This window comes from Corvus kubaryi, unplaced genomic scaffold, assembly GCF_017639235.1.
Source record: "Corvus kubaryi isolate FWS band 111438036 unplaced genomic scaffold, C.kubaryi_AGA036_p1.0 66, whole genome shotgun sequence".
NCBI lineage: Eukaryota > Metazoa > Chordata > Aves > Passeriformes > Corvidae > Corvus > Corvus kubaryi.
The window spans coordinates 22,395,949-22,419,948 of NW_024582054.1; the positions used below are offsets into that span (position 1 = coordinate 22,395,949).

Genomic DNA, 24,000 nt, shown 5'->3' on the forward strand with positions numbered 1-24,000 from the left:
AAAAAGATATTAAAGCATCACCTTTTGCTTCAGTCAACTAAGAATATGATTACATATGATATGTAGTTTGATGGTTTGTGTCATGGGAATGAAAAATATTTTCATGAGGTGACAGAAAGGTGACATTGTCCCCACTGGTATCTGGTGTGTTGGCTGGTGGGTACAGAAGACTTTCAAGAAGGGAGAAGATAAAATTATTCATTTTACACACAACAACATGGGGAGAAAGAAGACAAACAAGCTACTGCCCTCCTCTCTGGTTCCTACAACTGATATTGAAAACTTGACTCTCAGGAACCACATCTTTATACTGGAATGTATCATCCTGTGTGTTGGCTGTCAGGGCAGTCCTTTCAGTTATGTACCTTCTGCTCCTTCCACCTGCACCTCTGCAGCAGTGTGTGGTTCATTGTGCCTGAGGAGAGTTTGAACACAAACCCAGCCTGGCAGCCTCTGGAAGCAGTAGTTTTGCTTTACTGTGATGTAACAGTCTACTACGGGCCTGAGATTTATTATTTTAAGGACAGTCAGTAATCATCATCATGTTACTGTCTGACAATCTTGGGAATACATCACTTGTTGAATTCCCAGAAAAATCCCACCCCTGGCCCACAGGTAAAATTTTGTTCAGTAGGCATCAAAATACGAAAGAAAGCTTCAGTTACATCACAACCGAACTTCAGTATGAAGCGTTGCTTAAATCCATGTGTCTTATATTTCCACTTAATCTGTACGCTGGAGCTCACCCCAAATGCCCCAAGATCTAATATGTGTCAAGAGGTCTCATCTCTTCTGAGTCAGAACTACCATTTCTGTGTGAATTACGGCACATGCAGAGAACTTGATCCATAGAAGGAAAGGATAAAAATTAACTGAGTTAAAACTCCAGGGCGGCAGCACTGCACAATTTACTAATTAGTTTGAGGTTTAGCTGGAGTACTTTGTTTCTGGATAGCCAGTATTCTGGAGAAAAGATGTTATTGTTCCCTAGAAAGTTTCTGGAAGAAATATGTCTAATTGAAAGAACCACATTGAAAATATTTCAGCAGCAATCTTCTGAAGAAAACACTGACCAGAACTGTGAGTGGCTTGCTTCCCAAGAGTACTGTTTGGCAGCCCAGGAACACAGTGCACATACATGCAAGCACCTCTTGTTTACTTAGAGGCTTTGTCTTTGGAACAGAATGCACAGATTTACAAAGATTTACAAGTGTATGAAATAGCACATTATGCAACATCAATAACGAAGAAATCTGTTTACCTTTATTTCCAGCAGATACACTGCAGGCACTCTGCAGAACCTGCACTGCTTCTATGCCTGGCTGTGTGTTTTGGAGGCTCATCCCAAAAGGTCTTATAAACTCAGTGTTTCTTTCCCCACCACTGATCCAAGAGAAACAAAACCTATTCAATGTGAAAACCTCCACACCAGACTGAAATGCCACATGCTTCCATCTGCATTTATCTACATATGAGCCATCTGGTATCCAATAAGACTTTCCTTGTCTTAGGCATTAGGTTTGCTTATCTGCATTTCACCTGGGGACTCAGAGAGTGAAAGGCAATTTGTAGAGCTGAAAGCACCCAACTGTTTCCAATGATCTAGCTGTACATAATGGAGCTGTCACCTGGAGGGTGGCTGTTCACGTGCATAGCACACCACACACCATCCTCCTTGTGTGGTCTCACACTGACCCAGCCTCTGTGACACCCAGGGGGTGGGGCTGGGCTGTAACTGGCCCATATAGCCAAAAAAGTGTGCAAGAGAGAGTGTTCTGTGCAAAAGCTTGGATCCCAAGTCAAGCTCTGTGGAGTGAAAAGACATTCTGCCTTGTTCACAGAAAGGCACATAGCTATGTCCACCGGGACCCTTCTGCAACCTGTCCCAGTTCAGCTGAAGGTGACCCATGCACCACACTGACCCTCTTGTGGCAGCTGCAGAACTTCCTTCCCCTGAGGGAAGTAAACAGCTCTGGACTTTCCTGATCTCCTAGAACAGGGAACAAAGTGACTTTTGCACGGCAGAAATAGCAGCAGGACCATCCATTTCTGGCTGACAATGACAAAGCCACCTGTCTAGAGTGCTGATGGGAACCCTTTTCCCACCCATCATTCCTCATAGTCTGGGAAATGCAAGTTAATTACCTGGACTCCAGGTTCTTCTCCACAGGCTCAGTCACCATTTAGACTCAGGCAGATTTCTTTCATGATGCTGAGACTTTGTTGAACTCAAATGGCTCCTGGAGCCAGGTCTGCAGGAACATATCAAATATCGTGTTACCTTAATCTGGCCTAGGTATCATGAAGGTGTCATTGTAACAAGTCTTGGGCATTGTCCATCTCTGCCAACAAGGTGTTAAGGGAAAAGCATTAGCAAGGGTCACCATATGGGAGCCATGGGCAGCCAGAGGTAATGCACAGGGGCTGCTTTCCCCAGCACTTACCCTCCTGAGGCGCAGTGGTGTTATGGTGGATTGATATTGGTGGTGGGTAAATGTAATAAAATGTTTGTGTAGCAGGGTGTGATTTCTCACCTTTACTTCCTGCAAAATTAATGGGAAAGGCTTTATAAAGAATTCTGGCTTTGTCAATTTAAAATATGGATTAAAATTTACTATATATGTTTTCAAATTTTAATGTGCTGCTTTTTTTTCCCACTTACCGACAAATTCAATTTTAGTTTTGCAGATGCTATTCTTGTTTCTGTAATAATGATGGCTAATACAAAAGCGTTGGTACTGGATGAAAAAGGAAGGAATTATTATATTGTCAGTGTTGTATTATTCTGTTCTTGTGAGCAGGAAAAGATAGTGGTTTTCTTTGCATCCAGTGCACATAGTTAGCAGTATTTTTATAATTTGATACCATTATTTCTGGAATTCTGTGGGACAAAGTTCCATCATTTAGAGCTGTGTATATTCAAACAAATGTCAGCAAACTGAGAAGTATATGAAATGTTTGCATTAGCTGAAAGAAAACAATGTCAGACACATATATTTTGAGCAGATTCAAACTCAAAAGTGAGACCTCACAACTATCATTCTTACACCCCTACTGACATTGTATAATGCACACCAGGACATAATTTAGAAGCTCACTCTGCTAAGACTATTCATGTACATAACTCAGACTAAGGGGCTCAGTTCCTTCACAGTTAATATGCATATGAATATGTATTTGCAGGTTTGGGGCATTAGTTGACAGTTAGCTGACAATTCAGCTGCCGCAAAAATGCAGCTAATCAAACAGGGAAAAATAAGAAATTTCCTGTACAATGAGCTTTTTCTCTTTGTCTCATTGACCTTACCTTAAGTCAGCTGATTTGTTTCAGATTGAGTGATGGATGAGAATGATGCTAAAGCTTGCCTAACCGATGAAAGAATAAACACCACGGAGGAATATTACATCTACATTTTCTATCAGAAACTAAACATTTCCCTAAAAGGGTTTTAAAAAAATCTCAGTGCTGAATGTTTTACATTTTCCTTTATATTTCATCATCAGCCAACATACTATTTCTATTTGATTGTATAATAATATTTATGTCCACTTTCACTGAGCTGTGCAAACACCAGCAAATGGATTTTGCATCCTTTGTTGCTTTTTAAGTTTTATAAGCCTCTTTCTAGTACATACCCATCTCCTGTTTTAAAGATCAAGAGGAGAAATAGACCACATCCTAAAGTACTATACAATTATGCAAACCTCACTACAAGCTTAGATTGAAAGTATATGACCATTTACACAAAACACGGGTGTTATTTCTTGAGACTCTTCATATGGCCCAAGTGACCCTGATATGGTGCTGCATACAATATTACATTCTTTTGTTTTTAGAAAAAAAAGAGTCCAGCTGTGAAACTCCTTGAAGCAGTGCATTGCACTATAGTTGCAATTTACAGAGCAAGGCAAAAAATCTGATGACCACAGCCAGTGCTCAGCTCCTGGCTGACCTTCTCCCATGGGGCAGCAGCCCTTGGTGTACCCTGACAGACCAAGCGTTCAGTGCCCTCTACACCTGATGAAAGGAAATAATAGTCAAGTAATTAACATCCCAAAATTTGAAATGTCACCATTTTCTGTCTGGTTTCACTGGTCCAGAGAAAAAAACCCATCACCGAGTAGTAGCCTAACATAAAACAGAAAAGCAGCCAGTGATTTCTTAAGGTGGTCCTGAATGTCTCTCCTCAAAATACATCTTTTTAGAAAGCTCTCAGGAGCTTTGAAGGGCCCTTGGGAGCACCTGGTGCCATCCTCATTCCCAGAAGTCACCACTGCTTTTACTCAAGTTACCTGAAAAGGCATCTTCCTAAATGGGACCATGCCAACTGCCCAGAGAAGGTTGTGTGATGCTGCAATCCCTACTCTCCATATTCTCCTGTATGGGTACTTTCCTATAGGATAGAAAAGAACAGAATAGAATAGAATAGAATAGAATAGAATACTTTAGTTGAAAGGCATCTACAACAACCATCTGGACTGTCCAAAAGCTAGAGCACATTACTAAGGGCACTGTCCTAATGCCTCTTAAGTACTGACAGATTTGGGACATCAACCACCTCTCTAGGAAGCCTGCTGCAGATCTATTCTAGGCCACCTTCTTGGCAAAGAAATGTTTCCCAATGCCATCTCTGGACCTCCCCTGATGAAGCGCTGGACACCATTCCCAGGCCATATATCACAGGATCCCAGGGAGAAATGTTCAGTACCTTCCTCCCTACTTTCTCTCCTCAGGAAGGTGTAGAGATCCTCCCTCAGCTTCCTTTTCTGCAAACTAGACAATCCTAAAGTCCTTATCCAGTCCTCATAGGAGCTGCCTCACTTCTTGATAGAGTTTGAAAAGGGAGCAGTTTTCTGCATCTGTGTTTCTCAGACTCCTGCCACCTCCATGCGACAGGGTGGGTGGGAGGACCACAGAGGAAGGCCTGGGTATACGGCTGATCCTCTTCTTCCCTGAAATTTGACTCTGTTTGGTTTAAAATTCTCAGATTGTTTAAAGACAATTTTTAAGTGCAGCTCAGATTTTAAGAGTCACTTATATGAGTCTTATTTGACTTGTGAGCACTTCCATGACATGGTGGTGTAAGAATTGCAGTAGTGGCATGTTTCACCCACAGTGCCTGGAGTGCTCACAAATCCTTCATGGAATTGCTGGGATATTCCCATCATCTCAGACACTAAATGAGATACAAAACTAACAATCAGAATAGAATCACAGAATGGTTTGGGTTGTAAGGTCATTTCATTCCAACTCCCCCTGCCATGGGCAGGGACACCTTTCACTAGACCAGGTTGCTCAGAGCCCCATCCAACCTGGCCTTGACCACATCCAGGGATGGAACATCCATAGCTTCTCTGTGCAACCTGTTCCAGAAATTCACCACTCTCACAGTAATGAATTCCTTCCTATCTGATCTAAAACTTGCCCCTTTTCAGTTTTCAGTGGAGGCACTTAGCTCCCCAATCCCCATCCTGCTGTCCACTCACTCGAGAGGTGTGGGAAGAGAGGTTGCCATTGAAAACTGAGGGAAAATTTTTTTGAGTACCTCAGCCTTCTCCTCATCCATTACCAGTTTTCCAGCATTGCTTATCAGAGGGATGACATTGTCTTTGACCTTCATTAGTAGAGGTTAATAATTTGAATTGATTCAAACATTGTTGCTTGTCTGAAAATAAAGGGTCCTTACAAAATTAGTGGCAAAAGTAGGATTCTTTTCATGCCATGAAACCTGAAGAGGACAAAAGTTGCATGTTATTAAAATATCATAATTAATACCAGCTGAAACCCACTTTTAGTTCTGAGACATCTCTGCAATTGTCAAATGAGCTCAGAAATTTTGTATACCTTTTTGTCATTTTGCAGAATAAGGTAAAAGGTCTGAAAACAGTGATCTTTGTGCTGCAATTCCACTGCCTGGAAACTAAAAAAAAATCAATAGGCATGAAGAGTGTTCCTCCACTAGCCCATGCTCAGTTTCCAGAAGGAAGTACTGAAGTGTGGCTTAACAGTAAAACAGGAGGTGGCTGGTACTTTCCAATATCCTTTCAGATCAGTAAGTTTTTATTTATAGTCTTGTCCCCTGTACAGAGGATGGATAGTCTTCCTTTCAGCCAGATGGTTTCCTCCTTCTGTATGTGTTTTTACTCATCAAGTCCTGAGTGATAACATTGTTGATATGCCATTGCTGAGAAGTAGATTTAAGACAAGAAATTAAATAATCCAGCTGTAAAAATAAAACATATCTGTTTGTATCAATCAATTCAAGCTCCACTGACCAAAACATATAGAATCCTGTAAGAAATAAGTACTTTTTAGAAGCCATGATTTCCTGAGGAGTGGTAGAAGGAGAAGGATATACAGCATATATCCAAGGGCTCTTTGAAAACTACCTTGAAAATTATAACTTTATTATGTAAAAGTTAAATATATTAGTTCAATTCAGTGTTTTTCCTTTGGTAAGATCTTTTTCATTACATTCACGTACATGCAGGGTGGTGTTTCCCAGCTGTCAGTCCAGCCTTTATTGAAGTTACATGACTGGAGCTGAAGGCAGACTCTAGCTCCCAGGTCTGAATCCAGCAGACCATTTATATTCATAATTCTCTCCAAAAAAGTGCATGGTCCTGTTGGCTTTCTGGGCTGCCCATAAGCTTGAAACTAAGTATGTGCTGAAGTGCTTCACTGGAGCAGGGCAGTGTCCTGCAGCTGTGTTGAAACACTCAGTCCATTTCGCTTTTTAGGGAGGTTATTACTGGTTAAAAGAAGTATTTCTCTGAAATAGAAGGGAACAAATGTCCCAGAGCATTCATTAACTTCCCTCTCAGTCCCTTTTCTCCTTTCTGCAACTCCCTTCTTTTTTGCTGGCTCAGAACATCGGCCTTGTCCATCCCTTACAAAACATCACAGCTAAACAGTCTTGCTTAAATGGCTACTTTCTCTGCTTTATGTGCCTCAGATTTAAATTGAAAACCTCTTCTTCGCCCAAGGCTCTATTTTATTTTCTGATCCCATTTCATCCACCAGTGTCACCAGCTGTGCTGAGCATCATCATTTCCCACAGCCAGAACAGCTGTGGGGTGTTCCTATTGTATACCTGGCATGCTGTGCCCTTTCTACCAGCTCTGCTCCTTTGCTCATTTAAACCTTGCCAAAAATACATCCCCACCACATAGTGATAATACAGCTACCCCTCAACAGAGCTTTTCTGGCTGGGAGCAAAAAAGGCTGGTGAGTGAGACCCAGTATCAGGGCAGATACAGAGAGGACTCTGCAGGGTGGTATAATCTACCAGAACTTCTTGGACTGAAGTACAAACATCAGAGCCTGTGGTGGAACGCTTTGAGCCCTAAAGGAAGATCAGTATACAGGAAACTGACTGAATGTTGCAAACAGTGCTGCATTGCAAGGACTGTCTAAAATTCCTTCCTTACACACTTTGGTTAATAGAGAAAGACCTGAGGGGTGGAGATGTCAGAGTCTCTTATAATGAGGCCTCTGAGGTTTTTGAAAAAGCTGCTTAGAAAAAAGAAATCACTTTTGTTCATTGTCTGGTACTGTCCCATTCTTCCTGGTGCACTAGTCTTACAGAACTAGTGATGGTGATCAAGCTGATTTCATGGTCACAAGGTCACAGCTAATCCAACTGAACCTTTGCAGCAGTCTTTAAAGAAGCTGATGTCCTAAAAATCTGCCTGTTTGTGCTTCTGTATGGGTTTTGAGCTTTATTTTGTTTCAGGGGATTGGAAAAGCCCTAGAAGACAAAGGCAGATCTATGGTTGGTCTTGAGATCTTATGTGCTCTGTTACAGCAGATGTGGCCATGCTGGTGGTGAGGAGGATTTGGGATCAGGCGAGTGTCCTCAATGGAGGCAGCATGATTCTGTGAGCAAACACACGCTGCTCAGGATGGCTAAGAGCAGGCTTCAAGGAAACACTGGAAAAAGAGCAGGGAAGTATGAGTCATCTGTGGAATGTCAGTTTGCATGTGTCTTTACGTAGCATGTAATTATTTTTATACACATGTTTAATTAATTTTTCTTTGTGTTTCACTGGGGACTACATTTGTTTGTCATTCTCCTTGCTGGGTATATCAACATACTGTTACACTGTCAATGACTGCTTTGGCAGAGGGAAGCCCTTGAAGAACACTGCAGTGAATGTGGCTGCCCCCAAAAGCAGTCCAAGCTTGAGACAACAGCCTGAAGGCATTCTGTGATGAAAATTATATATTCTGTTGCACAACTCTGTCCTACACCTGTGTCTGAGGCCAAAGGTCATGGTCAGGGCAGAGCCGCGTCAGCTTTGGGACCAGCTGTGCTGGCCCTGGCCCTCCCCTGGCTTCAGAGAGACAGAAACTTGCCACATGAGCACCCTGCCCTGCAGGGCATCCTGGAGAAGGGCAGATACATTTGGGGCAGAGCTGACACGCTGATGAAACCCCAAAGCTGAGGTAGCAAGGAGTGCTTGGGAAAACAATATGTATAGAGCCAGCTTCTACCAAGTGCAAGCACAGGGAAGTGGTCTCAGAGGAGGAGAGCTGCGAGTGTGATGTGGTAGCTGGAGGTCTGTGGAGGCAGCTGAGGAAGGGGCAAGGGCAATTTCCCTGCTTATCCCTGTTCCTTCATCTGCACAGGGATAAACCTGAGGCAAAGGTTTAGGCTAGGAAGAAAGAGAAGTGTTTTGTCCAAAGAGAAGAAAAAGACAGTAGGTTCACCCTTGACATCAGGAAAAAGGCTGTATCTTAGGGCATTGGACATTTGTTGATTTTATGGGGTTTTTTTATCCCATTACCCATGAGAAAAGGGCTCTGATTTTTCTGGAGAAGTAAGTTGTTAAAGCTGTTCCCTGAAGATTTGATTTGCTCATGCAAGGTGAAAGCAGCCCATGGCTTCCCTGTGTAATAGAGCCTGGGACAAGAAGGAGAGAGGAAATCTTCCTGCAGTGAACATCGGTGTTGCTTTTAGCTATTAATATACTTATAGCTGTTACATATGAGTTTAACTCATGAAAATCTTTGGCTTTTCCTTGTTTAAATAACCACGTGCCATTAGAGTCCCCTGTGACAGCTGCCCTCTGGGCATGTGGTGAGTAACAAATAGGAGGGGGTCTTCTCTGCCCAGGCTGGGGTACCACTGAAGCAAAGGCATGAGGGTATCTCTTGCCAAGGCTGTGAACCCCCTTATCTCACCCAGATAATATACCAGTGCCATTAAAACCACTACAACATCTGACAAAACTGGGCAAATTTAGGAGTACCAGCCTTCTGTCAGAGGCACAAAGAGTTTTTGAGGATGCCCCTACCCTCAGGAGTAAAACTGAAATAACCCTGTTCAGCACAGTGGAGTCTCTCAAGGAATGAAGCTAGTTTAAGCAGAATGAAAATCCTGTCTGCCACTTGTTTCTGGCATTTTCCCAGCATGTCTTCCGAGCACAGGATGCTCACTGCCGGCCACCTCCCCTTGTCCTCTCTCTCTACTATCTCACTGGCATTATTTCAACGTTTGCACTGCTTTTATCAACCCTTTTTTGCTGGCTAGTTTAGCCTTTCATTTATAGGAGACGTGACATTTTGCCATCCTCTTCAGTGTTTTTAATTTTGGTGTGTGTTTAGCCTATGTGCTTTGAAGCATACAATTTTCTTATATAGTTTCTTCATTTGCAGTATTTGGAAATTAAATTTTGATATTGTGCTTTTAAAGAAAGGCATGATGCTTTTATTTCCTTTCTTTATGGCTACCTCATAACACAGGTTTGACCCTTTCTGTGCAAAATCCTTGCCAACATTTTGCTTGTTCTAGCCTTTTGAAAGCCATAAATAGCACTGCATTCTTGCATATTTTCTAAGAGTGAAAATGCATTGGAAAATGTATTTTTTCTGTCCTATATTAGGGCAGGAGAGGCAAGGAGTAATTCTGTCATTTACTTCAGAATCCCTATACTTACAGCTAGGGATGTGAGTTGTGGGTTCTGCATCAGTGCTAACAGAGCTCTTCATACTCTTCGTAGTAACTTCAGCTGGTCCATCTCCACCCATGTGTGAGAAGAATGGTGTGCTTTCCTCTCATCTCTCTGTATTTACAGAGTATCACGGGTAATGACTTCACTTTTCCTGGAACAAGCCAAGTGCTGGCATGAAAAGATCCCTCTCACTCTGCATGAAAGTAAATCAGGAGTTTCATAACTGCAGGGACCAGACAAGAAAAATTGGAAACTGCAAAACTAAAATAAATTTCTCTTGTCTATACTCATAAGAAAAATGATCAATTAAGTAGCAGAAAAGTTTCCTGACTTGTCATATGTATTAAGATGTTACTTATGCATCTGCACTTTTCTGCAGGTACTTCTTGTCTTTCTAGAAAAAAAAAAAAAGATAAATTTCCTGTGTTTAACAGTGTGGTTCAGAGCTTCCACTTCAGAAAAAAATTGTACAATGCAGCATGCACTGTGGACAATTAAGTAGAGACTGGACACCTTTATAGAGCTAAGTTTGAGGTGTAGTGAAACACCATAAACAGGGAAAAGTTAAAGCTTTGCCATTTCCCATGAAGATGACTAAAATCTAGAAGCCTTGATCTAAAATCTCATTAATATTTTTAATTGAAACCTTTGAAGAGCATTTTGCATTTGACTCCATCTTCCCTAAGAATGGGCAGAAAGTATTCCACAGTCCCCAGATCGTGCTTGACTGTGGAGGAAACCCACACTGTACAGTGAGTGTGTGTTTGAGGAAAGGTTTGATTGATCCTTAAGACAGCCTGATTTAGAAGTGGTTCTTCCAATATAGATGAATTCATCAGTGGTGTCCTGGAGAGGAACGTTGAGCACTGGTGGCACGTAAGGTGCAAATCTTGGATGGTCCTTTGAGATGTGCTGCAGTTTCCTGGGATATTGTTCCCTATTGCAGTGACACTGGTGGCTGCTCCTGAACAGGAAAATATTTGTTGAATTGTAGGATTAGTCTGTCCAAATGAATGTTTCGCATTCGTTGTGTCTTTTGTCTTCATTGCTGGTCAGGACGTCTCCTCTGTGGATATATGGGCAGACACGGAGGCTGTCGACTGACTGGTACAGACTGCAGTCCAAAAGCCCTACCCAGGGTGATCCTCTGTGTCGTGCATCAAGAATATTCAAAACTGAACATTACTATCTGATGATCCTTTCCCTCTGTTTTGGTTTGAGAGTCTGTGGATCTTTTCTGTGAGATATGAAGCACTGGGCTCCTTAGGCTTGTGTTCCCCTCCCAGCTGCGGAGGAACCCAGCATCTAAGCAGGATCTGTCCCTGCAGAGCTGCTTGTGGAGTAAGTTGCCAGCTAGCTGCAGTGTGTGTTCCCCCATGGCTTGAAATATTGTCAGAGGGAGAATCTGTGGAGGATTTCTTGTAATCTGATTGCACTATTTTTCAGCCACACAAGCAATAAATATTTAAAGTCTGGTTGTAGGCAATATAACAACTCTGTAAATACATGCTTCTGAATACAGAAGTAAGAGGCTGATCTTTTCTTTTAAGAGGAAACAAATACATCTCTGTTTGGCATAAAGTGTCCTCCTCCCCATTCTGTAAGGAAGAATGTGTTGAGGCAATTTTTCTGCTATGAATGAAGGTGAAAACTAAAGGCAGAAAAGTACTGCTGCATATTTATTGCTACCTTCTGGCGATCCTCTGTTCTTTTCCATTTCTCAGATCAAGGTATTAAATCAAAGCCCAGGAAAAAAAGGCAAAGAGTGAGAGAGGGAACTGAGAGAAATGAACAGCTTCACTCTTTCTCCTGCTGCATTCTCTCTCCCTGCCTGTCCCCATCCTGTTTTTTTCCTGAAGAGAGAAGCTGTGAACAGTAATAGAGATAGGAAGCAGTATGAGAGTTCCTGTGACATTTTCTGTCTTCTCTACAGCATTGCATGAACTTCCACTATTCCAAGTAATTTGGTTTTACAGGAGTACTTACAGTTAGCTTTCACAAACTGAAATTGAGTATCAGCATGAGTCTGAAGATACTGGGCCAATATCAGCACTAGTGCAAAAGGGCGGGAGTGGCCAGAGAGGTGAGAAAGACCTGTGGATGTGACTCAAAAATGAGGGCACTATCCTTATCCTTGGACATTGACCACAGACTTTGTGTAGTGCAGAAATAAATCCAGGCTTGTTTTGATGTCCTTTGTTATGATTAAACTAGATTTTTTGCCTCTAGAATAGTTCTGGAAGGAAAAAAAATGTACTCTGGCATTGACTGAAGGGAGATCTAGGGTCTCAGCTGATTTAAGCCAAGCAGCAGAATTATGGCAGTGGGGAAGTACCTGGTTCTGTACGTTGCAAGCACACAAGCTCTCTAGCTTTCCTGTTCTTTCTTTTTTCAAAAGAGCTTCCTGTATTTTTGGAGGTGATTTTATGAAGTGCTTTTGGAATTGAGAAGTAACTTGGTGATTTGACTCATGTGGTTGGTTTCTCCTCTGTGAGGCATAGTTAGTAAAGTTTTTTGAATATATAAATGATTAGCTAAATGTGATGATGTGTGAAGAATCTTACACCTCTGCTCTTTCTGAAATCCATTTAATGAACAAATTCCTTAGTGGTCATCTCAGAAACCATTATCAAACAACTCTTACCTACTAAGAGAAATTTCTTTTCCAAAAATCCTAGCTTAGGCATGGTAGAATATTTATTACATGGCTGGCAGTATTCTTCTGCCTGAGGGATGGACTGCAATTACAGCATGGTAAATATTTCATTAGAACAAAGCAAAACTGCATGGGAAGTGGCCTTCCCTTTATTTAAAACATTTATTAAAATACAGTGTTAGAATCTACATGGGAATAATTCTTTCTCCCTAATCTACCAACTAAGCTACAATTTTAGGCGAGACATTTTGTTATTACAAAACCTTGCATATTAGAGCAATCTATCTTCTCCTCTGAGAAAGATGGACATCTTAACACAGATGAAACTTAGTGTACACTGATGTTCCTTATACCATTCTGGCTTCTTCAAGGAAGAAAGAGCAGGTGCAGTGATTTCAGTGCCCTTACAAAATCCCTTCTCTTCAAAACGACAATGTAAATGTAATTTAAGTACAAGACCTAAACACAAATGAATGTTGAATTCTGCGCACAAGAGTGGGAAGTAGTCACTTGATAGTGCATAAAGATGCATGTGCAGTTTTGGAGAGTAGTGTTCTACAATAAACACTTCCTGAGTTCCACTTGTTTTAAAATCGTCCACTTCTCTGGACAGTGAAAATAGGGACAAAGACAATTTATGAGGGCTCATCCATATCATCTATCCCTCTGTTCTTAGTGAATAGAAAAACCATCTATGAGCATATATGAGGAATGAGGTCTTACTGAACAGTAATCTGGCTGTAACTCCTTTTCACTGGAGATCATCTTTCTACCAGAGCACCAGGTTATATAACGTTGTCCTGGGCAACCCAAAGTGTTATTGTATTCCCTATCTACCTGTTCCCAAAATTATTACTGTCTCTCTAAGACCCGGCAGCTGGACACAGAACCACAGAGGTCAGCGTGGCAGGTTCTTTTAAGGTCAGGGTCGCTCAGGCAGAATTCTCTTGCCCTTTTCCTTTCTTTCTTTAGGGGAAGCTGAGACAGGGCAAGGCAGAAGCCTTCTTTTGTTCTCTGTGAGCTCCTTGTCTGCTTGCAAGGAAAGCATTTTGCAATGCTAAACTGCTTCAAGAAAATTTCACAATACCTGTCTAGAGCCACAGTGTGGAGCCAGAGCCATCGGGGCTGGGAGGTGCTGGTTTCGGTGCTTGGAGAGACCAGTTGTGCCCTACAACACACCAATGAATGGCTCAGAAACTGCAGTGCTGGCACCAGCCAGGTCCAGCCAGCCAAGGAGGAGGCAGAGGAATTGACTCTGCAGGTTTGCCGAGTTCTCCGGCGCCTGAGTTTCCCAGCCACCAGAGTCTTTCAGCCGCTCTTGTCAACAAAGCTGCCAAGGCTGGAGAGATTGAGGGGCATTGCCCTGAGATTCAGCAATTTTGTTTCCAGTTATTATTTACTGTTATTTTGCCTGTTGCTGTTTCATTTTTTTAGTAAACAGTAACTTTTCCGCTTATATCTACTCACACTTGTCTCTCTTTATAGGTGCAAAGGGAAGGGTTAAAGTAAAAGGGGAGGTAATTAAATTTGGAATGTCCACTCCCTTAAATTGTCCTAAACAAAGACAACGTTTAGGCAGTACCCCGCTTTATCTGCTAGAGGTCTGTGATGAGGGCCCAAGTCTGTAGCCTGGTCCTACAGTGATAACAGCCTTCTTCCTTCTGCAAAGGCTATGAAAAGATCACCTCACTGTACCAGTCATAGGCAGCCTCAAACCTCAGCTCAAGTTTTGTTCTTGATTTTTTCCCTGGTCTCTTAGAAAGTTGCAAAAGTACTTGACTATGCTGCAGAATGTGCAAAACCATTTCTCGTGGATCAGCATTACACTCATAGCATGATTTTCCATCTGTCCCAGCTGCTGCCTCTGCTGCTGTCCAGCAACAGGGAGCTCCAACTTGTCTCTGGGCAAAAGGCACTTCTTCCTGTCTGTGTGAGTTGTTTTTAAGTTGTTGCTAGCTGTAAACGAGCAGGATGACTTTACCAGAGAAGAGTCAACCAAGATTTCTGGCTCACATTAGCTAGTCCAGAGAATTTTATTGTCTTATTGGTGTGTTCTGTCCTAACACCCCAAGCTCCATAGTGACTTCTCCAACTACACTGGAAAGCTGACACACTGCAAAAGTTAATGGACAGTGAAAACTCTCTCTAGGGAGCCCTTACCATACTTGATGTTACAAGCTTCCAGATGCTGAAAAGCTGTGTCCCCTTGTTTAAAGCCAAGGCTGTTTCTCACCCTGAGAAAGGGATCCTGCAGTAAATCTACTCTGGGGTAGAAGATCACCATATATTGCATATGGCATGAGCTAGGTCCCAAAATGCAGCATCAGCTCCAGAGACAAAAATGAGTTTAGGTTCAATGCTGATTTCATTTGGGCTGCCTCCAGACTCTGAGGATGCAAGTGCAAATCTTTCTAGTGGGACTCACAAGAATACGCAAATGGACCACAAGCCAGTCTCCAAAGTTGCACTCCCAGGGCTGGGCTTCCATGCAGTGCAATACAGAAGTCCTGAGCAAACAGAAGCTTAAGCCAGCACATTTTCAGAGGACTGAGCAACTGAGCCACAGGAGCCCACTGATGTGCTGCTGACTCTTCCCAGGCCAATGGGCTGGCAGTGAGAGGAAGCCATACTCTGCTTCCCAGTGCCTCCTCCTACAGGGCTGGCAAATACAGGATCATTTCAGAGCCCTTTGAAATAGCTCTGAGCTACTTAAACTTAGACACTTTAAGCTTTTTTTTCATTTTTTCCTTCCCCCCTCCCCCCCTTTTTTTTTCTTTAATTCCTTCTGTCAGAGACAGAAATGAGTTGCTCAGAGACAAGGAGTCTGAATTTACAGAGGTGGTCATTGGCATGCTAGGCAGTGCCTGAGCATTGGAGGTGTAAGATTTCATGTGATAAAAGCAGCTGAAGTAACACTTCTTTTGGGTGCCTAATTTCTTCAGAAGCCTAATCCTTGCACTCTCCCTTTACAGGTTGCAGGATTAATGCAGCATCCACACAGGCATGCTCTCCTTCAGAAAGGTAGTGAGGCACTCTGTGCCAGTCTTTATACTTAGCACTAATACATGAAACACTCCACATGCAAATAACCATGCCAGGATTTGTGTACAGTCTTGTGCCAGAAGACAGACTGTCCAGCCCCATCTTGATAATGCTGCTTCCCTTCACTAAGAAGTCAGAGCAATGAAATCTCACAGAAACGCACTAAATCACACTTATATTGTATTTAAAAGCAGAAATGGTTAAGTACAAATATGTAATGCTCAACAATACTCAGAAAAAGAACTGAAGGGGATTTACAGCTTTAAGTTAGCAAAACCAATAGTAAACAAAAAAAAAAAAGTATGGGTACTTTCTGCCTCCTAGGAGGTTAACGGGGATGTACCAAAATGAAGGTGGGTCTTTGGAGTTGCACTCCTCCCAGAGAGTGCTGTTTTGGTGGAAGTGTTGGCATACCTCCAGCAATATTCCTTCTGGTTTTTTCTTGTTCAGATAGTAGACTGATAAGCTTTGTGTCTTGGTGCGATGCACTTCACTCATAAGACAGAATCCATCATATACTCTATCAATATAATGTGCGTTAATGTTCAATGGTAAATGCGACAGTGATTTAACAAGATTTGGTGGCAAGGTACACTTGATTAGTTACTGCATAGAGAACAGGGTCAGACAACACCATCAGAGAGACCCTCCCACTGAATCATGGGGTTCAGAATAGACTGTCCTGCTTTCTAAAACCCTTCTCAGAGAGCAGCCTAGGCACAGCTGGTCATTCCTAGTCCCAGATTTACCAACAGTTTAGGTTGAAAGGATTATACATGCATGGTCAATCCTTTAGACCACTTACATAAGAAGTCAAAGTTTATCATGCTATTAATCACTTAGTGAGGATCTGTTGTGGGAAGGGATCTCTCGACCTGGAGGAGCAACCTTGAGAGGTGTCCCTGCTCAAGGAGAGATCCTGGCGTGCAGCCCGCTGCTGTACAGGAGAGCTCCACGGGCCCTGGGCTGCCTGCTATTTATAGAGAAAGATGAGTGACTTATGGTCATATTTGCATACCAGCAAGACGTCTGGGTCACCATTCCAGACAGCCCTTGGCTGCCATGTTGCCATCTGCCCCCAAAGTCCAGAGTAAGGTGGATGCAGCTATCACATCCTCCACTAGTGGTTATTGCTTGAAAGGGGTGGGGGAAGGCACACCTCACAGGATGTTAAGAATCCCAAAGATCCACAACACTAGCAATTTGCAGTTATATTTAATACTTTAAGTAGTTATTGAAGGCATGAATATATTGCTAGTGACAGGATACGTCTAAATCCGATAAGCCAAAATCTTTCCTGCAAAACAAAACATGGGAACAGCTGTCTTCTGGACAGGTGCCTTGTTTTGCCTTTTTGATCACAGATTCTACATCTCTGTGCTTGTCTGGACTCTGTTGGAACAATTTTTACATCCAAACTCATATGTACGTCATCTGTCATGCAATTATTGGAGGTTATTCAAAGGTTATGTTTGAAGTACTCATTGGAGATATAAAGTGTTTCATTCATTGATAGCGATTGCTGAACAAAGGCTTGGAAATTCTAAAGGAACTATCAAAATAGATTTGAACTTCTACACCATGGGAATAGTGTTGTGAAGTCAATGTGACCTTGAAAGAAACAGCAGGTAGCTGTGCTCACACCTTCTGAAGAATGAGGGACATGTTTGACAATTGACTGAAGGTGCTTTTTCATGTGACTGACAAGTTGACAGCTATTAATTATCTTAATATTTGCTTGGGGTTCTGAGACTGCACCAAGCAATTAAAGATACTTTTGGAAATTAGTGGTTTTGTTTGCACTCCTTCCTCTAATTGTTTGCTAAATAATTTACCAACATTGTGTTTCAAATCTCTGAGTACTGCAAATAGTACTTAAATAGTATGGTTTTATGCAGAAGGAAGTAAATGCAAATGTGTAAAGAATGTGTGGAAGAAGGGAGGAAGGAGTGAGTACAACTGGGCTTTAAAGGTAGACCTTAACAGGAACATGAGTGTCTTCCTCACCTAAATTTGATCATTAAGAGGTGGCTGGTACCAAAATGCTGTAATGTTTCAGGCAGACATGCAGGGTCTGTTTTTATTATGTGGATGTTAAGTGGACTGTTAGGAACTTGAAGACTGTAGCAAATTTTCCAACAGTTTGCATTTCTGAGTATCAAGTAGCACACCAAATTAAGTCCCTCCAGAAACCAAACTCACTACCCCTCCCTGCCTGAAACCTTTTTTGCTACACCCATTGGTTCTCAGCATCCCTCATCTGAAACTCACTGGGCTCAACTTTCTATGTATTCCTCTGTTTTTCTTTAGGTCACAGTGACGCCTGTGATGTTCAGGCTGTTCTGTAAATATGGTAGATATCCTTTAAGTATAAATATCAACTCATCATGCCCTACCAAATTCATGGCTACAGTTTGTAAGCATGTCATTTATTGTTGATGTAATTTCTATTGAGATGAAATAAAACAAATGATGAAGTAAAGTTTTTTAAGAAGAAACTGAAATTGTGGGAAAGAGGTAATGAAAAGCTCTGTCTTTTGTAGTTTCTGATCTGAGTTCAGAGTGGTCTGAATTTGTGAGCAAAAGGGAAGCTATGCGTCTTTTCCTTTTTGAATGTCATTATCTTGCCTAGATCACTGAAACTTCCATGACTTAGCAATCACCGTGCAGTCCAGAAGTGAATTAATCAATAATTACCAGAAGGCATTGGTCAGCCTTAGGTGGCTGCAGCTGTCACTGCTATGCCTCATCAACAACAGAAACTTTTAGTATTAGGAAAGAATTCTGTCCAGCTTGGATGAGGTGTCCCATGTCAGTCCTGAGGCAACCACTTACCTTGTGTGTGAGCCAGGATAAGCTTATATAAAACTGATAAAATTGATTATGCTGATCTGTGGTAAAACAATGGTTGAAAACACAGATTTCTGCAAAATGCTGACCAGCTTCTCTCCTTCTGTGTAACAGTGCAGCCCTTCTAATGATTAATATATTAGATGATCCCACTACTAAGGTCAGCTAAGGTCAGTCTTAAACAGCAGCCCAGCATCAGTGGATGCTGAATAGTTGTGATAGAATCCTTTTGTCAGATTTAATTTAAACAATGGTTGGTATTTCCCCATTTCTGTTATAAACATAGGAAGAAAAAAATCAAGCGAAGTATTATGAAAGAAATTATGGGAATCCTCTTACATATCTATGAACAAATTATCTGCTTCTATCCTTTGGCATGTCTGGGCTGTCCATATGCTAAACCTTTGGTAGATTTAGTTTTATTCTGCAGAAATTTCTCAAAAAAAATTATAGAAAGATTTCATGGGGATAAAATAGAAAAACGCCACTTCCAGACCTCAGAGCAATCCTGATTAACTACATGAGTCATTCTTTGCTAGAAAAAAGTAAAAGGAAACAAGTGTGGAGTGCATTGTGCCTCATGCCCCTGTTCATGTAGAGAGTCCTTCCCATTCCCAGTGGATGTCCTGGTGTTGCTCACCCAGCCAACCCACTGGCTCTCCATAAACCCCTACTGGCTAATGCTGTACTTGTAGGTGAAGATGTATCTGATCTATACCTATAAACCTCTGGCACCCTATCAACCTACATAAGTATGGTATAAACCATGATATCCAAACTTGTTAAACAACCAAAAGCATCGCTGCTTTGTGCCAGATTAACACAGGCAGATCCTTCCAGTTGTTATTTGGCTGTTCTGAGTACTTGGCTGTCATCTGTTCCTCTCTGCTGTGTGTAGCAGGGCTGACAGCTGGGGACAGGAGTCACAGCTTCACTTATCCAAATTCAGAGGAAGACACAAATCAGGCTTCCAACCCCTGAAGGCTTCTAATTTCCTGGCTGTTAAAACAGAAAAAGCATTCACACATAGATACCAGGGACAACTTTGGGGAGAGAAAGGCAGGGCAAACTCTCAAACCTGGTTGAATATCAAATAACTAACTATCACTCTGCCACATAAACACACAGAGCTGTTGCTGTGCTGTGCACAGACTCATGACTGCCAGCCTTGTTCTTACCCCTGGTCTAGGCAGGGTACGCACACGTGTGCATGCAGCCTGATAATTCCCTCTATCATGCACTGTGTGCCTTCCTCTTGGCTCCATATAGATTCATAATGGCCAGAATATTTTTGACAGACCTAAGGCAGAATTCATTCTTTTCATGCATAGAATATAATTAAGTCCTATTTGGAAAAAAAAATAGGGTTTTTTTTTCATGGATATTGGTTTGTATGCTAAATGCAATACTATGAGTTCCTTGAATTGAATTTGCTAGAGGAACTGTACTTATTTGCTTTCCTTCTTTCCCTTTCCTCCAGCTGCCTGTTCCATAACAGGGACTCCCATTCTTCTCTGTCCACCTATTACAAAAGCATAGTCTACAGGAGAATATTTATGCAGCAAATGGTACTGCTGCCCTCTACTCGCTGAAGGCAGCATTACCATTTCCTTATTAATCAAGAACACAGCTCAGTTTATGTCCCAAATCACCTTTGTTTTCCCTGAGTCTAAATATTTAATCACAATTTTTATCTCACTTGCACTATGCATCCACCGGAAAATCCACCCACGCGTTCTCTTTTCCCTTGGCCACAGCAACACAAAACAAGGAGCTGCATGAACATTACAGTTTCCTGTTTCTTGATAGGACTAGGAGTAGCTAATAAGATGCCAGCTCTGTCAGAAATGTTTCCTGCAGCTGTTCCATTAATAATGCCTCTCTCTCATGTGTATTCTCTTGGCTTCTGTTGTTGCTGAGCTCTTACTACAGTGGGGACCTTCATTTGGCAGACAGCCATTGCAAAATTTACCTATATGATATAATAATACCTAACATTATATAATAATGATCTATTGTAAACCCAGGTCCTAATTTATTTTTGCATTTGTCTTTGATAGATCTTTGAGTTTCACTGGGGTCCTTAACTGTGATTAAGAAAAAGCTTTGTTCCTGTATATCCAAATCACTGTGACTCAAAATTTAACTAAAATTGAAAGGCTATGTACAGGGCTGTTGCTTGCTTAGCAGGATTCTCCAACACCTACATTCCCTTTGACATGAGCAGAGGGCTTTTTCTGCTGTCTGATGTGTCTCCATGGTGCTTCTGTGATTAACCTGCAGTTGTGAGCATTTTGCTATCTGCGTGTCTAACAGGGGAATTCCGCACTGACAATTTTTTCTAGAATGACTTCAGTTAAAAAAATACCTTGGTTTTCCAATTTTCTTTTTGCTATGATTTTTAATTTTTCTGCCTGTCTGATTCCTTTATGGAGTGAGTATTGAGGACCTTTAAGGGGTGTTGTTTCCATGTGTGTCCTTGCTAAGCCTTTCTCTGTCCGGGGATTTGCTACATATAAAAAGTAATACTAAACTACAACGGTATCTTGGAATTAGCCTGTTTGCAGATACTTTGGTTCTGGCAATGTCTGTGCAATACATCAATGTAAAGAAATAAAGACGACATTTTCTGGTTTACAAATGTAGTCCTCTTTAGAAAAGTGCCTTGATTTTTCCTATTATACTCTTTTCAAATGGCACAAAATTGGTCTGTGTTTTAAAACGCTCTTGCCGAAAGTTTTATACATTATCGCTTCCTTCTGGCTTCCATAAATGCCATTGCAGCACCCAAAGGAATACTGTGGTCTGGAAGCACTTCTAAACACCCAACAACAGAAGGAATATGTTAAATCCTAGAGAAGTAGGAATTAATGAAAGCATCCCACATCTTCCTTTTTTCTCTATCTTGTTTTTTAGCCCTTTACCATTGGGACATGAGTTCCAACTGATTTTTGAACCTGCTTGACTCATTCTTCTCTTGGAGCAGTGTAAAAGGCTGCAAACACAGCAACTCTGGCTTAGTCCATGGAAGAAATGATGCACTTACCATGAGGCATCTAATTCACTCAGGGGATTATTGTCTGCTTAAGCACTGGAGGGGATGGCTGGTAGAAATTTAGATGGTGATGTTTCAGTAAATGCATCAATAGCCTGTGCATATGTATTTGCTATTAACTTGTTTATCAAGAAAAGAAACTGTGTAATACCAAGTGATGCCTCCAGTTGGCACCTATGTGAGTCTCTACAGAACTACAGCTACCCTTTACTGTGAAATTCTCGGGCAGAAAATTATAAAGAAATTCAAATTATCATTTCAGAGAAGACAACTTTTTATTATGATTTATTTATAAATGTCTCTGCCTCACTTGTGTGGTATTAAATTAAGAAAATATTTTCCTTTTAAGCCCTCTCATGAGTAAATTTATTTTTTAACTGCCAGATTGAGTGATCTAATGCATCTTTCACACCTAAAAATGCTGAAACAGGGTCTAGTAATACCAACTCTGGACCAGGGTTTTTAAAGTGCAAATACTTTGGTATATACATTTCAGAAAGCTCTTAAAATAATAATTTCATAGTAGCAAGGTTTATATTTGCCACATGATGTGCTAAATTACATCCAAATTTTGAAAATAATCTCTGTTGATTTGTAGAATGTGTGTTAGCAATTAGTTTTATCAATGCTTTTGAAAGAAGAGTTGAGATAGGCATAGAAATAAATTAATATGGAAATCAGGAATACAGAAGTTGAGACATCTCAGTGATTCAGGAGTCTTTTCTTCATGATAGAAAAGGCTGGTGTTTCTGCCCTATTAATTGGAATGTGGCTGTTTTAACTGTGAGACCCAGAGCTCCAGCAGGAAAAGGGAGGTGAGCAAGAGGGGTCTAGGCTGAGAGGAAAAATCCACCTCTGCCAGAGGGTTGCTGTTTGATGCAGCAGCTGACCCAGGTGAGGAAACTCTTGGCTGATTCTGACGTTTCATTTTCATCATTTTCTGGCAGTTTTACATGACCTGTATGCATACCTCTGTCCAACCACAGAGATGAGAAAATGAAACTTAATAGATCCAATTGGTACTGAATATAGTTTATTTCATAAAATCCATTGGTGCTTGTGGTGTGGCACTGTACAGGTCAGTTAAAGACAGTAGTTTCAAATGTTTGTTTTGCAGTATAAGAACATAAGGCACAGAAAGGGCATCTCTGAAGGCATGGGAAGGACTTTACTGAGAGTTGGAGTCTGGGACAATAGGAGAGAGAAAAAATCATTTTGTATTTCTCTATTATTATATTCCTTCCTCAGACATTTGCCACCGGAAACTCCGAGACAGCCCACAAGGCTGGAAGGACCTCTGCAGTGCCCCTGTCCGTCTGGGCTTGAATGCTCGTTCCCAGGGTCAAGGACCAAAGGAAGATGTGCAGGAACCGTGGAAATTCCCGGTGGAGCAGCTACACACACTCCCAGAGCTGCCATGGAAGGTGGGCAGATGGTACCAGGCTACTTGTCTTTGCGAAATGTCTCACGGTCATGTCAGGTATTTTCTCGTGTTCATTTCTGTTCGAAGACATGCGACAAGAGCAGAGGCAGTAAGCGTACTACAGTATTGCTGGAAGGCTGTCACAGCCTGGACCCCCATGGACAAAAGTCATCTCGGTTCTGTCACAGTCTGTGCTCGGGGACGGAGGGAGAGAGCGAGGGAGGCAGGGAGGATGGATGCTCCTCGCATTTTTGCCCATTCTGGAAACACTGTTCCAGTTGATTAAAAAAAAAAAAGCGTTTTGTCTTCTAAGGCAGGATTCGGATGGTGATTTCTTAAATGGCAGGGACACCTGGTGGTGCTAAAGGAATCCTGCAGAGCATCCAGCTGATGCCAGAGTGCCCTCTGGATGCAGTGGAGGGTATGAGAGAGCCCGTGATGTAGGGCAGGAGGGAAGGGTCCAGAATGGCCAGAAGCAATCATCAGCTCCTCGGATACTCTTTGTTTTCAAAGAGGCAAGATAACAATTTGTTATGGAAATGAATTTAAAATTTTAATTTCTATAATTTTTAATCATTAAGAAAACTCATTATAAATTGATAACTGTACTTACTTAAGTCATGGACAAAATATAGACCCTAATCTTCTGCAGCTGCAGTGAGTGATGTATACGAAAAACACAATTAGTACACAATTCTTCTGTGACCAGCCAGGATAATAATGCTGGTATTTCAATGTCAAACAAACATTCTTCATACTGTTTATAATAATTTCACACATGAGGAGAAAACATGGAGCAAGGTTGTTCAGGTACCTGCAGAAGTTGAAAAAGGATGACTGTTTGCCACATGTTTAATGCTGGTGAGGGGACTTTAGGTCTGGCATCACAAAGATTCCCCACCAGAAACAGGAATAGAGGGTCCCTGCCTTTGGCCAGGAGGAGGAAAGGGAGGACCAGACATACTGGACTGTGTGGAATTGATGGCCTGGCACATCAGATCCACAGAAGTACAAAGC

The 24,000-nt window shown here is 41.7% G+C and overlaps 1 protein-coding gene across 1 annotated transcript in view; it reads left to right on the top strand.

The window, feature by feature from the left end:
* The first annotated feature begins 7,539 nt into the window (after window positions 1–7,539).
* The window catches only part of CUNH14orf132 (chromosome unknown C14orf132 homolog), a 72,973-nt gene continuing 56,512 nt past the window's right edge, over window positions 7,540–24,000 (top strand). Inside the window, exons 1-2 of the mRNA XM_042048458.1 lie at window positions 7,540–15,634; window positions 22,809–22,984. Coding sequence (XP_041904392.1) covers window positions 15,598–15,634; window positions 22,809–22,984 — 213 coding nt within the window. The 5' untranslated portion in view covers window positions 7,540–15,597. The remainder of the gene's footprint in view (window positions 15,635–22,808; window positions 22,985–24,000) is intronic.